The sequence below is a fragment of the Epinephelus fuscoguttatus genome, linkage group LG20 (genome assembly GCF_011397635.1).
Source record: "Epinephelus fuscoguttatus linkage group LG20, E.fuscoguttatus.final_Chr_v1".
Classification (NCBI taxonomy): Eukaryota; Metazoa; Chordata; class Actinopteri; order Perciformes; family Serranidae; genus Epinephelus; species Epinephelus fuscoguttatus.
In genome coordinates, this window is record NC_064771.1 from 16,552,229 (window position 1) to 16,568,614 (window position 16,386).

General features: G+C 39.8%; 3 protein-coding genes across 3 annotated transcripts; 1 reads left to right on the top strand and 2 right to left on the bottom strand.

Moving 5' to 3' along the window:
- Positions 1–384: 384 nt before the first annotated feature.
- Positions 385–8,959, bottom strand: pdpk1b (3-phosphoinositide dependent protein kinase 1b). The gene is made up of 14 exons (XM_049562844.1): positions 8,805–8,959; positions 6,396–6,686; positions 6,138–6,180; positions 5,883–6,020; positions 5,607–5,751; positions 5,408–5,505; positions 5,195–5,270; positions 5,013–5,081; positions 4,731–4,827; positions 4,384–4,557; positions 4,060–4,277; positions 3,787–3,844; positions 2,721–2,873; positions 385–2,620 (listed from the first exon to the last, which is right to left on the bottom strand). Exons 1-14 carry the CDS (start codon positions 8,826–8,828, stop codon positions 2,507–2,509), a joined length of 1,698 nt encoding a protein of 565 aa, XP_049418801.1. The 5' UTR covers positions 8,829–8,959; the 3' UTR covers positions 385–2,506.
- A 335-nt stretch (positions 8,960–9,294) lies between these two features.
- Positions 9,295–12,720, bottom strand: tsr3 (TSR3 ribosome maturation factor). Its single transcript, XM_049563473.1, has 6 exons — positions 12,296–12,720; positions 11,607–11,817; positions 11,055–11,248; positions 10,775–10,942; positions 9,948–10,002; positions 9,295–9,653 (listed from the first exon to the last, which is right to left on the bottom strand). The coding sequence occupies exons 1-6, from the start codon at positions 12,414–12,416 to the stop codon at positions 9,503–9,505; spliced, it is 900 nt and encodes a 299-aa protein (XP_049419430.1). The 5' UTR covers positions 12,417–12,720; the 3' UTR covers positions 9,295–9,502.
- A 26-nt stretch (positions 12,721–12,746) lies between these two features.
- On the top strand, positions 12,747–16,327 carry gnptg (N-acetylglucosamine-1-phosphate transferase subunit gamma). The gene is made up of 11 exons (XM_049563472.1): positions 12,747–12,905; positions 13,022–13,076; positions 13,161–13,228; positions 13,380–13,434; positions 13,584–13,667; positions 13,778–13,871; positions 15,059–15,173; positions 15,266–15,348; positions 15,507–15,635; positions 15,755–15,836; positions 15,930–16,327. The coding sequence occupies exons 1-11, from the start codon at positions 12,839–12,841 to the stop codon at positions 16,007–16,009; spliced, it is 912 nt and encodes a 303-aa protein (XP_049419429.1). The 5' UTR covers positions 12,747–12,838; the 3' UTR covers positions 16,010–16,327.
- Positions 16,328–16,386: the final 59 nt, after the last annotated feature.

A 16,386-nucleotide genomic window follows, 5' to 3' on the forward strand; every position in this document is an offset into this window, starting at 1 on the left:
GCCCACTCCACCAGCACTGACAGACACTCGTATAAATTATTCCAGAGAGAAGAGGTCCTCCCCAGCTTGATCCACTGGCGCTTCAACATGGAGCAATGATCTCTTTATATGTCAGCCTGGAAATGTCAGCGTTAGAAGCGTCACACAGCCTGTTCATATTTCTGTGCACAATTTTTTTTGATTGCAACATAGAAAGTGTCTCTAAAACTTCTCCTGTTGTGTTTGCAATGCAGTGTAAATTAATTTGCACGACACAAAACACTGATCATGGGCCGGTACTTTATTTACATGCTGCAAAAAAATGTGAGATGCCATTGCCACTGAATGTTGCTTGCTTTCACCGTGTCATGACTGTGGTTGTTAACAGAAGACAGGACACATGGCTTTATTTGTATGCCTAAATCCCTACATGCTTTAATTACTGGACTACCAAGCATTAAGTGGAAAATTCATCATTCAACATCTACTGACCTAGCGCACAAATAATCAGAGAGAGAATGAACAGATTCATTAAATTATCAGAATATGATTAAATCACTGAGCAAATAGAAAATGTATGATATAGTAAGAAAAAAGCTGTAAAATATTATAGTTTACAATAATTATTCACATTCAAAGGCTTTACATCTCAATACATACACAACATGGCCCCTGAACATGACTTCAATCCAAATATGATTCATATATTAGAATTTAAATAACACAGAATGAACTAGAGGCTAAACAATAGCCATCAAATAACCTTATACAAGAATAAAAATACAAAAACTGTATCCTAATATCATTGCATTACTTGCTTCAGATTTTAATAATACATCATCTGTACATCACAGTTCTAGTCAGTTACAAGCCAGGTAGAGTATTCCATACACAATGTAACCGACTGCCATCGACTTGATTCAAACAATTTTCTAACTAGAGGGAAACACTTCTCTAGTGCTTTCCTCAACTTTATAGACAGATACAGCAATTTCATCGGTTATTTGGATCAGATAGATATCTTTTTAACTGACATCCAACCACAACGAGCCCCGGGCCCCAGGGCCAGAGGGTCCTATTCACCTATACTCCAGTCACACACTGCACACACAGACTCAGCTGAAGGAAGAGGACCTTTGGAAAGGACCTTAAGGTAATATGTCAAAAATTAAAAGCATTATGATAATACATATTGCTAAAACAAGAGCACAAGTTAAATCAATCGCTTTAATTTCTATTGGGCCAAACGTCAGAATGAAAACAAAACAAAAAAAAAAAAGACGGGCAAATGAGCCCGATGAGGCAGTTCTGCCATCTTGTCCAGGGGACAACAGCTTTACTGTGATTGCTTCGGAGAATGATAGTATGTGTATGTATCACTGTTGATGAAGGTTTTTCCGTTCAGCATGGGGGTGGTCAGCACATAAGATTTAGTTTTCAATAGGACGTACTGAAGATGAGCCGACTATCCCACCGAAAAAGAAATTGAAGAATTCACACCACAAAGAAATAGCCAGTGAATGGTACAGAACAGCCAAATCATCCAATAATATTCGCTATGGTTGCCAATGCAGTCAAAAATACCCACCTTTAAACTTGAATAAACTATATCTCCAGTGCCCTGGGAGAGAGAAGCGGACAAGGCTGAGCTACAAAACTGGCCATGCAGGAAAGATAAGCAAGTTATGATTAGGAAGTACAAGCTAGTGGCATGTTTACCCGCCCCCTGTTAGCAATACATCCTCAGTAACGGCTATGGAAGGCTCACACTTATACAGAGACTGATTCAGACCCATGTCTCACTGCAGACCGGCACTCTGCTTTGTTACATCGAGACCTTAATTGGACTGCAATAAGCAAGTACCAGGAGACTTAAAAAAAAAAAAAATAAAGAAGAAGAAAGAAAGAAACTCAAATACCGTGGGAACATTTGGGCTCTGACAAAAATATATGTAGGTTTTGAGTTTGGTAAACATGTGAGACTGAATCAGCTTACAGTATCTGTTACAACTATGGAGTATATGCTCTAGAAGTGGGGCCTGACTACAGCTTGCACGTACGATGTAGGATTAGGATATGGTTTAATTAAGATATCAGGATAGGCTCTGGTTCACAAAAGCTAGATTTTGTGTTATGCTATCATTGAAGCAGGAAACCAGTCCTTGCATTTGAGATAGTCCTAGCGGTACCCAAGCTCGTGTCACTCTACAGGACAAGCTTGCCCTTCTCTTCCCCCCCTTTGCAGAATGTACAAAAAGCAGATGTGCATGGTGGCAGTCTTATCATCCATACATGGAAAAAATGCAATAGAAGCCTCACAGAGAGCACAAAGAACAAGCAAAGCAACCCTGAATCCAAAGTTGTATTTTTCCCATGGTTCTACTCAGGAAAACAAACAAGGTCTAGATGCCAGCGTCTCTAAGAGTTTGTTTACATTGCGGTGATGAAGGGCACTAAAGAGGGTGTTACTCTGCTCAGTGATTGGCCTCAGAGCTAAAGAGGAGTGGCCACAGGAGGAACTGTGCTCCTATAGGCCAGGGTTTTGGTGCTTTTGATAGATCTTTCTCCATACTTCCTGGATCTTCTTGCACCATCTGTCAGCATTTCCGCTGGGGTCCATCAAATAGTATGTTCGGTTAGGCTGCATAGGAGAGAAAATATAATAATTAAAAAGCCAACCACACATGAGGAGAAATTCTAATCAGTGAGCAAGTAGTCACTAGAAACAAATAGTCATGTACCGTATGAACAAAGAAGGTTTTGAAGTTCTTGGCCTCGGGGCGTAGCTCTAGGGACCAAGGAATCTCCCCTTTCAGGACCTTGTTTACAGGATCCACGTAGTACAGGTGTGGTCCTTCAGTGAGAAGCAGCTGTCTCCGTCTAGCAAACAGACCCTGCAATGGAATGCCACACGTCTCAGTACATTAGTTCACCAACAGAGGGGGCTGTGAGGCCGATGAGATTTCCCTCAGCACAGCAGGGAATCCCCCTTTCCTTCCTCTATGCTAACAGTCAGAGATGTACAATGGGAAGTGACTTCATTTATACTGAGCCAAACTTAACTGGAAAACCTGTTGAAATTTTACCACAAAACACAGTCACTGTATTGTCAAGCTGGCAGAAAACTCTTCACAGGGTTCCCACACATTTTCATGGACAAACCTTTAAACTTTTACATGACTTTTTTAAGGACTCCTAGTAAAATTTCCACGATTGTTCACAATGTATGGAACGAATATTGCCCCATCTTAAAAATGCAGTATTATATAAAATAGCAGTGGGGGCACAAGTGCGGATTCATGATCCTACATATTAAATCACGCCGTCACAACATTATTTTTCTCTTATTCAAACATATGCGATGCAAACTCTCTTCAAACATAATTGCACAGCTAGCTGGCACACATGTATGAAGAGACAGAGCGCAGGAAGAGAATGATGAAATGTACATGATGGTTGCATTTTAGAGCTCCACTACGTCAGCATCGACAGAAAATAAATTTGCTGTCATGTTACATTACGCAGAAAGTTAGCCGCGGAAGATTATTGTAACAACTGATTTCATTGTACTAAACAACACTGGATGACTTTTCCAAAATAAGATTTTCCCACATCTGGAAAACGAGATCTGTGAAATTTCATGGCTTTTCCAGGTTTCCCATGACTGTGAGAACCCTGTCTTCACCTATGAGAAGGCTTGACTTAAAATTATAAATAATAATAATTTTAATTATAGAATAAATACACAACAATAAATATAAGTAACATAAAAACCTCAATTGTATGGCCTAGAATTCACACACACACCTTTCGTTTATCCACTGGGCCCATCTTCAGGATCAGGTTATTCTCCACAAACTGGTGCCTGTGTAAATAAACAACAGCAGATTACGGACTCCGACCCCGTTTCACGCAAACATTAATTTTTTCCCCTCAACAAATGAACATTATAATCCAACTTCATTCCACATTTCTTAGACATTAACAACACTTTAATCCTAGAGTGATTTGGGTTTAAATAAAACAATGAGCAGCAGGTATTAACAGGTTGACAAGGTTTAAACACTGGACGGGCTTTACCAGGGGTTTCCAGTGGTCTGTTTGTCCAGCAATAGCTGCTTCTCCTCTTCAGTGAACTGCAGGTCCAGCTCAAAAGAGTTATTGTCCAAGTCGTGGATGTACTGCTCAATGTTGCTGCTGGACCTCTGCGGGGGCGTGGATTCATGTGGCGACAGGGAGTGTGATGAGCTGGACTGGGCCACCTGCATGTTGCTGAACTGGCTCAGGAGGTCGTCGTACTGAGATTGGAAATCAGACAAATGGTACTGTGATGTTCGGCTGGAGATTTGTGGTTTGTTCAGGATTTGGGGAAACTGACTTTTTGACCGTGATAAAATATCTTACGTTTCCATAGCAGTCCTCATCATCCTCAGACATGGCTGGAAGGTAGGGGGTGAGCTTGGGAGGTGTCTGTAGGTGTAGGTCACTCCAGGAGATGGTGTCAAAGAAGGGGTGCCGCCTCAAAGGGTCGTACCCTCCCATCTCTTCACACCCAATCCGCTTGGAAGGGTCCAGTGACTGAGGGAAAAGCAGAGACAGATTCAACATGTGTTTCTGTTCACTAGAAAAGCACTACCCTGTAAGTAACCAACACCAGCTGACCAGCATATATATAAAATTATTGTCCCCACAGATACTAGTGACATTTTATTGTATCTTACATAAATGAATCATGGTTCTCTGTGACCTACCAAAAGCTGTTTGACAAGATCCTTGGCTTTGGGGAAGAATTTCTCTGGAAATTCATACTCCAGCTTTATTATCTTCTGGAATATTAGGTACTCATTTCTACAACAAATGAAGCACAAGAAGAAAAGAACAAAACAAGAGACTGTTAAGAAAAGGTTATTGCTCTTAAACTAATATTTAACAGTAAACTCTAATAGTAAAAATACAACATGATCAGCCATCACTGAAGTGCGGAATGATCACAATTAATTGTGCTGTGACAACAACATCCTCTTGGTACTTACCCAGCTCTGAACGGTGGTAAACCAGCCACCAGCTGATAGATAATACATCCCAAGGCCCAGAGGTCAGAGCTACAAAAGAGAAAGAGAGCAGACAAATTATGAATGTGATGCCACTCGTATCTGATTAACATGAAAAAACGAAAATGATTAGCATGTGTATGAGTTGCATAGTGACCTCATACCTCTTGCAGGCTGATTTCTCTGTTAGCAGCTCTGGAGACACGTACTGTGCTGTTCCAACAAAGGAGTTTGCTCTTGCTGCCAATCGATGCAAATACATGGTTAAAACACACGAATAACCATACAAAGAGAGTAAAACACATCTTTTATGTCATTATTACAATTGTTAAACTTCATGCTGATAAGTACAAGTAAAATCAGGATTGTGGTTATACCTTGTTTACTGTCTGACGATAACTGTTTTGCTGTCCCAAAATCTGTTATCTGGATGTGCATGTCTTCACTCAGAAGAATATTTTCTGGTTTCAGATCTCTGAAATGACACATATCGTGTGGGGAAAACAAATACTTAACAGGGTCGGAAATTATATAACAAAAAAAGTGAGAAAGGATAAACCAAACAGAACGTCTTACCTGTGTATTATCCCCTTATTGTGTAAGTATTCTAGAGCACAAACTATTTCAGCTGAGTAGAATCTAGTACAGGTCTCATCAAATGAACCAATTTTGCGAATGTATTTCAGGAGCTCTCCATTCTTTGCGTAGCTGAGACCAAAATCTAAGAAAGGCTAGTTAAGGTCCACTTTGATTATTAGAAATCAATTGTTTCTTACACAAAACAACAACAACAAAAAAAACTGGTAAATTGTTAATCACCACATGCATTGACAAATTTTTTTAAAAGGATACACAACTTCTCATCATCTTGAAATGTGAAGTAGAGCTTGACGAAGAATGGGTGATCTAGATTTGACATCAAATCCCTTTCTCTTTTCACGTACTGGGTTTTGTTCTCCTTCATAATATGGCGCTTCTCTAAAATCTTAACTGGAGGGCAGAAAGAAAAAGTTCAGGATATAACAGAAAAACACACCAAGCAACTTTTCCATCTTGATAAAAGTGTAATTCACGTCATTCACCAAAGGTTGGTGCATTATTACTTACTTGCATATTCTTTCGATGTTACCTGCTCTCTTGCCAGGACAACCTTAGGATAAAAGAACAAGAAAAAAACATTACAAAGCATGTTAGTTTCTTGTCAGGCTTGTAAGAAAATCTTGTAACTCTTAGGGCCTGTTTTGTCAATTCTTCTCAAATGAACTGAGGATGACTCATCCAAGTACATTAATCAAAAGAATGCTAGCATGTAGCAACATCGACCCAGGTATAATTCAAAAGCTAAGTGGAATGCAAGTTACATACCGTCGAGAAGGAGCCCTCTCCCAGTATCTTGCCGAATTTGAAGTCCTCTGCCTTCTTTTTGCGCGGCTGAGGGGCCTGGACAGCCGGCTGTGTGCGGAGGTCTGAGCCCTGGCTGTTGGCAGACCCTCCTGCAGCACGGGCTTCTGAGGCTGAGCCCTCCATGCTGGGACAGTGGCTACTGCTTGCGCCTGGGATAGCAAGTGGCGAGCAGGAGTCAGGGTGGTTTCTTACCATTGATGGATGCGAGCAGGAACAGATGACAACGCTGGGCTGAATGGGCACAACATCATACTGAAACAGGAGAGGGAACATTGAGAATATATCAGTCACCAGGGTGATGCAGTTGTAGTTCTTGTTAAAAAAAAAAAAGCCATCTCCATCAAATAGTGCATCTTCTCTCAAGAAATATGGGAGACTTAAACTCAAACTGTCAAAATGGACCATTTAATGCACCCAAAAACTATTAATGAAAATGCATGAATCATCCCTTCATCGTGACTAACAATCAGTATGCTAGCAAGTTTAGGCCAACGATATCTTGCAACTATAAATGCTGGGAATAAATCATTACAATATAATGGCGACAACAACAGCAACAGTGAGAACTTCCTCCGATATTAATTTACATAAAGAATATCCGTTTATGGAAAAGGACACTTTTTGCTGTTCAACGCTTTAAGCTGTTGTTTAAAATGGATGTTAAAGCATTTCCCCATAATTCTGTGAACAAACAGATTTTACAGTTGCTTGCATTATAATTAATTTTTTGAAACCCCCTTGTAGGATCAAACAGTAGTAAAAAACAATTTGAAAAAGATAAGTTTACCAGCTCAAGTTAATAAAAACTATTTATTGTATTTCTGGACGGCAGACTGTACAATTAAAACAATATAACGTCCGACAAAACGAGCACCCAACCTAGTCCAGCAAATGTGTATGTGTAATGTGTGTGTCACACTAGAAAAGACAGAACTTAGAAGATATGGATCATATACTACAAACCCACTTTCCAAGGTTGTTATTTTATATTTAGTGCACCTAACATTCGTGGTAGGATGTTCTGACTTAAATATACAATTTCAAGTGAGCCCACTTAAGAAGCAAAGTCTAAAACTGATAAGGGCATGCAAGGACTACTGGAGACGCCGCTTCTAAGCCTGGTGGTCCCACCCTCCACTAAAAGTTGTAAAAACCATATCAAAGTTATTGCTTTTATGTGACAGCTGTACTTACGACCACAACAACTGCACGGAACACATCTAATGTGTATGCCCATGATAAAACTGACATGGCAGCGAACGCAAACAAACACTGACAAGAAACCCACCAAATGATTGTTGAAGACTCAAAGATAACATACAGCGACCGGCTGTGCTTTACAACAAACTCTTGGGTGCCTGTACCAGTGATAGTTATTTTTAACTTACTGAACTACTGTAACACTCTGTGCTGATGTTGTTCAGCTTAACAACTCAGTTAGTACAGTTGGCCTAGCTTCTTCTCATTCAAACCAAGGTGTGGCCATTTAGCTGCCTTATCCGGACTTGACTGTATGGTTGCCAACTGGTCATATAACTATATACCGACCCATTACTACTAGTCAACCATGTAATGGTTGGCAGGTTATCGTTAGCTGACGTTTTCTAAGCCTGAGTACTCGTGTAACAAACCGGCCTGTGTCAACTTTCTTTGCTAACTAACGCCTGCTAGCAAGCTAACGTTAGCTCCTGCTGCCTTGTCAAATAATGCCGGCCATCACTGACAGCGAGTTATAAACTTAACGCTAACAGCCAGTCAATTAGCTAACGTTAGCAAGGCAGGTAACACAAGTAACTTCAAATCCGTGTATCATTTTCGCACAACGCTACTCGGTGATGTTCAAAGTTAGTGTGTCGATACTAATATTGAAATTTGAAAGGTAATGAGTTGACAGTCGATCTACAAAACGTTAACCTTAAAAAGCTATCTTGTAACCAAAGGTGGAACGCGACGAAGCTAACGTTAGCTTGCTAGCAAGCTAGAGCATCGTTCGAAAGCGCGAACATGTTTAGCTAACGTCAGCCAACAGATAACGCTAGTGACCAAGGGGGAACGGCCATACATCCTATAAAACTAACAACAAGCGTTGGTAAATGCTACACCAACGCCGAATAAATCGAAGAAGCTTTAATTGTGAATTAAGCCAGGTGTTGGACAACCCTGATTAACGTAGCAAACAGTAGGTGTTGTGTTAGCCCACATTAGCGAGCTAACGTTGCTAGTGAGTCGTAACGTTAAACGATCTTTTGCGGCTAGCACCGCTCTTCAAATGAAGGCCCGACGTAACTATTTGTTGTCAAACAGCCGCCACACTGTACATTTTGAGGACCGGCTTCGAACTGTTATTCGTGTTAAAGTTGCAACACTTACCAGCTGACTTGTAGCTCTTGCCATGGGAGTTTTCCACGAGTATTTATTTGGAATAAAATAATTAGAGAAGCTCCAGTAATGGCTGCCTCTGCGCCTTCATTTTCGAGCTGTGACGTCGTTCCACAACAATGTTACCGCAGGACAGCAGAGGAGAGTCCCGCTGTGTCCGCCCCCCTCGCCACATTTACAACCTACTGAACTTCATCTTACTGATAGGGATTGAGTCAGACGGCAGTAGTTGTTGATATTCAAATACCACAGTAAACGTGGCCTACAAACCATCTTTGGGCCAGTCTGTTTTAGACTGACTAATAATGCATTGTAGCGAAGTTTATCCAAGTTACAAGTCCTTTATAGCATTTTAGCTCCTCAAGCTGCTTCAACTTTTGTGTAGAAGCCCACAAGTCTGCGTTTATCCATCAAACCATGTGTATTCAACTGAAACATTGACCACCACGTAATCCAGTATGAACTTTAAATTGAATAAAAGTTGATTTTTTTAAACAATTTATTCAGTTTACATAAAAATAAACATACAATTTACTTTATATTTTTCTTTCTCTCCTTTTCTTTTTTCCACTTTTATAAAACAGGATAACCCAAAATAGCCCTCAGACTATGTATCAGTGATGAGTGTTGAAAAGGTTTTGCCAGTCCTTGCAGAAAATCCAATAATGAAAATCCACAGCTAACATGCTTTATTGTGATGATTCAGCCTCTTCCTTTCCATCCTGATGATCTGAGACTGTTCTTGACTCATTGTTGATTTCTGTTTTCTCATCGTCTGCTTCCTCTTCGTCCTCCTCTGAGGCGTCCGTATCCTCACTAGAGTCATCATCTTCAGGTGCACTGAATACAGAAATTACAGTTTGAAGAACTTAGTAGAAAGTTGGAAATCAGACTGGGAATGTACACATATGGTTTTAAAAATACTGGCTTATTGATTTTTGAATTTCAGGTGACGGTAGATTACTTTCGTTGCAGGTTTAAAAGTTTTATAAAGAGACATACTACTTAAAAAAAAAAAAAGTCTGATTAAAACTGGCAGCAGGAAAATTAATTTGCAAACAAACAGTGCATCTGACGGATTATCTCATTTTTATATACAGGATATAAATTAATGCCGACATAATAAATGCTTACCACAGACGTCTGTTGAGATTCCTACATTCTACTCCTGAGTTAACATCAAATGGATCTGTGAACAAGATAGATGATTGCAGGTCATAAGTTGGCAACAAAATGCATCCTTCTCTGTGTAAGGGGCAATTTTCCAGACATGCTGGAAACAATTAGCCTGGTTCCAGACTTCTGAACCACTGCCCACATCTCTGACTTGTTCAGCAATTCAGATTGATCATGACCAAATCAACAAAGTAAAGCAAAACAGCAAATTATATTATCTAATTATTGATCATCAGTCTAAGACACCATGCAGGACATATTTACTTAAGTCTTTTAAAATTTGGAGAAAGCTGCCTAAAATTATGGGCCAGATATCACGACTTAAAGTGTCCTTGATTTTTTTGATGAATTATATTATCATATATCATGAGTAATTTGTAAAGCTTAAAGCCTTTAAGAACTTTTTTAAAACAATTTTCACATCACAAGTGTTTGCATGAGATCAGTGTTTCCCCAATAATAATTCAGCAGCGGTGAGTCACCACAGAGGGGAAAAAAAACCCAACTACAACCCGTGTTGGGGCAAGTATGAAATAGGATGAAAAATATTTTAGTCTAAGATGTAGTTACTAGTGTTTCTGCCATTGTGAAGGAAAGTTTTACTCGTGATAATGTTTAATAGATAGGAACTATTTAAGACTCCTTAAAGTTGTACATGAAGCTAAACCAAGACAAAAATAAGGACAGATGTGGGGCTAAAACCCAAATATCCACCTCTGCTACACAATTATGTATGGACAACACTGAATGTGACCCCAGTTTATTTCTTTTCCCCCCATTTTTACCAAACTCCTCCTCCTCTGGTTTCGATGTGAGAAACTCCTTCTCTACAGTGAGCAGCTCTTCCTCTGACTGGCATGCAGCGTAGCGGTCCAGCAGATCTTTATTGAGATCCAGGAACCCTTTCCCCCACTTAAACTTTTTCAACAAGAGCTCTGCTAGTTCTTCAAAACCTGCAAAATTAGATACAGTATGTTAGAGTTTCACTGCTGTAACATGATACAATAAGCAGTGAGGAAGACAATACAGTACATAGTTCCTGAATAACTAGAACGAAATCCTTACCAACTATGCAGAATGTGGCAGCAAAAGCTTCAACACAAGATAACTTGCATGGCTTGCCGTAGTTGACGGGGTTTGCAGCTACGAGATACGGCAGCAATCTGGGATGAGTTCCGACCATTTTACTGAAGGGAGTCTCCTCCAGTTTAGCCCAAGAACAATCGATTACTGCTACTCCATTTTGAGCCACAATCTCTCTGTGCATAAAACACTCTGATTATCATTTGATCACAATAAGAGAGTTTTAATAAAAAATTTAGACTAAAAAAACATTTGTTATGGTGTTAAAGCAATATAATCTTGACGATCAATGACACATTTTAGTTTGCTATAAAAAATTTTTAAAAATGTAAATATTTGTTTTAATTTTCATCATGAAATATGGTCTTTTTTGGCTACTGATTAAACATAAAACATCTTAAGATCAAACTTTATAGATAGAATTATAATCAATCTGAGGAAAGAGATGACTAGATTAACTGTTACATGTGGCATGTTATGGCTTGTGTTATTAATCATCATGATGTGTTATAATAATAATTTTTTTAACTGTACCTGTCTGCTGGGGTCACATACTTCGTGCCCATGGGACTCAGTATGAGTCCACTAAATCTCTGACTGAGGCGCAGGTTGTGTACAAAGCCCTTGCGCACCAACTTTCTGCCAGTACAGCGTTTTGGATCACAGTGACCCAACTCCCACATGGCAAGTGGACAAGGCAGTTTCACCTGTGGGGCCTCTGCTCCCTCCTCTACATGAAGACTTGCTGAAACACAGTGACAGAGGACAAGGAGTACAGTATGCTGCCAGTGTGAGCACTCTTGCTCAAACACAAGACACAAACACTTTCAGGGTTTGTATTTTTAGACTTTTCCATCAATGTGCAACCACTTATTTACTAATTACTTACTATATATTAATATGGCATAAGTCAACAGAGGTGGTGTCATATTTTAAATCAGCACTTTGCAAAGAACATGAATAGTAACCACTGTTTTAATCATGAAATGGTATCCTTTGAAGTAGTGCATCAAGGCCTTGTGGCCCTGTACTGAAATACAGTGATGTCCTATGCTTCTTTTTCAGATACCTTGGTACATTTGTCATTCCTTTAATATTTACTTCATCATAGAGACAGGATAACTATTGCACCGTTAAATCATGATCTTTCACTCCACATGTGAATTATGGGGCAAGCACAACACACTTATACACATATTTTTATGTGATAGTCAATATATTACCTTCAAAAGCAGTGTGCATTTCTTCTGTAAAGGCCTCTAATGATTTCCCCTTCATTTTTTGTCTCTTGTCTTTGCTCTTGTTGTCAGGGCGCACAAATTTACCCTGTTTCTTTCGTCCCATGTTGCAAACAGTGGACAGCTAAGTTAGCTACTGTCAGAGCACAACCTGCATTAAAACTAACCAGCGTCTGTTTACTCTGACACTAGCTAGCTAGCTATCTCACTGACACCAGTATTTATCTCACAAATAGCAAACGTTTCGTATTTTATCGACGTGTACACCATGTATAGATTCAAAAAGATAACCACAGCACAACTGTCACTAGTCTCCGTTTACCACGCACTTATTTTAACACATTAAAAATAAAGTTTCGTTAGCATTAGCCACTTCGTATCGTGGAAAGCACGTCGTAGCCCGATATACAGCGCATGCGCATATTTTATTTTGATCACGTGCCCTGTCATCTGACGAACGGCTACCAAAGCAGGAAATGTATCCAGAAGACAAACCCTGAGGACATTTTAATCATTGAAAAATCAGCCATGCAGTGTTTTTGTAACGGAATACATCATGTGTTAAGGTTGTGGATGGTCTGCGTGTCTCTTTTCAGTAAGTACTTATAATCGCAGCTTGATATGTCTTGTGTAAACTAAACCAAATGTGCCACAAATATGGGTACATATGGTTGTATGAGTTGAGGCTGATGTCGACTGTTCTTTGCACAGTAAACCATGGGTTCGCCGGTAAAATGAAGATAGTCGAGGAGCCAAACACATTTGGGTACGTTTAGCAGAGACATATCTGTCACAGTGTGCTTCTTGCTGATATTAGCCCCTTACTGACTGATTTTCTGTCTCTGTTTAGGTTAAACAATCCTTTTCTGTCTCAGGGAAGCAGACTGCAGCCTAAAGTGACCCCAACTCCAGTATCTGGTAAATTGTTTGTCACCAATTAAAACCTACATTTGATCTGATCCTGTGTTTTAAAGGAAAATGGTTAACTAGTAGATACTGAGTGGGATTTTAAGTTGATCAGCTCAAGCATTGAATTGTTTTATCATGATAACACCAATGTCTTCTCAAGGCCCTGCACATTTTCATCGGCTTGCTGGAAAGTGCTTCAGTCTCACAGAGTCAACGTAAGTTTTTTACACATATCATGCTCACATATGATCCCCATTTCTGCTGGCTCTCGTAAATGATCTGCTTTGGATGCTGATTGTTTGATGCAGTCATGTTACATCTGGGAAAACATAACAGGGCATTTGTGTGCCTGGTTATTTTGCAGGTATAAATATGAATTCTGTCCATTTCACAACATCACCCAACACGAGCAGTCATTTAGATGGAACGCCTACAGTGGGATACTGGGGTAAGATGCAGTAACCTCACCTCACATTTCCTTTATTGCAAATATCAATATGTGAACGCCAAAAAGCTGTGGGTTGATTGTAATAGTAGCCTTTTGCATGTCCCTAACAGGATCTGGCAGGAGTGGGAAATAGCAAACAACACTTTCACGGGCATGTGGATGAGAGACGGGGATGCTTGTGGAACGAGAAACAGGGAGACAAAGGTTAGTGGGGTTTTAATTGTGAAAAGGGCAGTTCATCCTGAACAAATGGGAACAAATTTTTCCTCTTACCTGTAGTGCTAATTATCAAGCTAGGCTGTTTTGATGTGAACTGCCAAATGTTGGAGATCTATTCAAGAGAAGGCAGACATCTCTACGGTTGTAGAGATGTCTGCCTTCTCTTGAATAAAATGGAAGGAGATGGCACTCAGCTTGCGGTGCTCAAAGCGTCAAAAAATGCATTTGAAAGACTCAACAGCAATGTAGTTGTTAACATTAATGGCCTCCTCCTCGGCTGAGCTATAAAGATGCACATTTCCTCTTATGTGGTGATGCAGTTGATGGGTGTAGTTTGGTAACAAGAAAATAGTTCCCACATGAAGATAATCCACAGATGTTGTTGTGAGCAGTTTCATGTAGGAACTATTTTCTTGTTATCAAACTACACCCATCAACTGCATCACCACATAAGAGGAAGTGTGCATGTTTGCAGCTCAGCTGAGGAGGAGGCCATTAATGTTTTAATCCTACGATGTCACAAGCCTCTTGTCCAGTTGATGCATACTTTCTGCTGCATGGTGATGCAGTTGGCGAGTGCAGTTCGGTAGGAAGAAAATAGTTCCTAGAGGAAACTATTAAAAACTAGGTGCAATGATTTCTGCAAAGTCATTGCTGTTGAGTTTTTCAACTGTATTTTTTGGCACTTTGATCACCACAAGCTGAGCGTCATCTAGTTCTATTATATTTGAGAGAAGGCAGACATCTCTATGACTGATATGTTCAACACTCTGCAACTCAGACCCACACAATCTAGATTGCTAAACAGCACTACAGATGAGGGAAAAATATGTATATTTGATTTCAAGGTGAACTGTCCCCTTAAACTCTTTCTGGTAGTCATTTAACAGACTTAATGATCTCCCCCTTTCAATGTCTGCATTTCTTCTTTAATATGAGACCAATTAAGTAACACCAGAAGACCATGAAGAAAACCCTAAACATCAAATTCATCAGTTAATATTTACCTACAAGTCTAGACCAAATATATCATTTGATACTGTAAGAGAGTTTTGAATAGTTTTTGACCCCAGAGCCACATCAGACCATCAATTCAAAATCACGGTCAGGATTAAATCAACAATATAAACACTTGAAACTTAGCTAACTTGTTTATTTTGATGTTTCTGCAGGTGATTTTTGTCTGCAGTCCAAGCAGCAAACTTGCTCAAGTCTCAGAGCCCAGTACCTGTGTGTACTCGCTGACCTTCGAGACCCCGCTTGTTTGCCATCCACATTCCCTTTTAGGTAAGACAGAAGATCCATCTTGTAGAGCAAGACGGCCATGGGGTCAGTCAGTGTTAACAGTGATGTCTTATCACTTGTGTGCTCTTTCAAAGTGTACCCGACACTGAGTGATAAGCTCCAAAAGGAATGGGACGAAGCTGAGCAGGCTCGCTATGAAGGTCTTATAACTGAGCAGGTAAAGACCAGTTTGGCTGATCACGGCAAGCTGATGAAATGTACTGGTGTACTTAAGGTTCCCAGTGATTTACAATGAAAATTAAAGAGTTTTATTCCAGTTTTAGTCATTATTAGCTCACGGCCTTGCCACTAACACACACTGTATGTTTGCTGCAGGGATACAACAATCTTTTGAGGGATATTTTTGAGGATGCTGGTTTCCTGAAGAGCCAAAAAGTCAAGATAAAGCCGCCAGAGGTTGCAGCTGATTCGGGAACACACAACTCTTTACAGAAATGTACAGAGGTGTGTACATTTATGTGCTCTTCCAAATAATAGCCAACAAAAAATTTATGATATAAGCACAATACTGCTTAAAATACGCGACAGAAACTTTGTATGCTCTTATAAATATGTTCATACAGGATTTCCAAAAACAGAGGGAAGAAATTGAGAGACTGCGTGCTCTCCTCACGCAACACAATATTTCCTTTGATTCGCAGCAAAGTAAGTGAACTCAACTAGACTGTCTTCACTCATTGACAAGTTATACAGTGTTGCTAACATTATTTTGTGCAATATCTTTGCTATGTGTCACAGATGAATCAAAAGGCGCAGTGAGTACGACGGCTAAGAGTAAACACCTACGGGGAGATAACGGCCTGATTGATCTGCAGTGAAGGCCTTCCACAGCAAGTCACACTCGACAGTGGATTTGAAGATTTTGTTGGGCAACGTGAGCGACGCAGACACTCACTGGACAATATTGCTGTCACTAGTGATGGCACTAAAAGTTAATTTAAACACTGAAAAAAACTGAACTCATTTGTGGATTACAAACTTGTCGGAATGTCGCGAACCATTTTTTCAGAGGAGTTACAACACTCAGCTGGCTCTCTCAAGGACTTTTTCTGAGTCTTGTAAATGAATCAAATGTAAACATGCAACCATATTGAGAATTATGCTTTTTTTAAATAAAGTTTTGAGAGGAGGAACAAGATATGTGTATCCATGTCAACATTTGAGTCTTCGGCAGGTCTGCAGTCTCTCAAAAAAA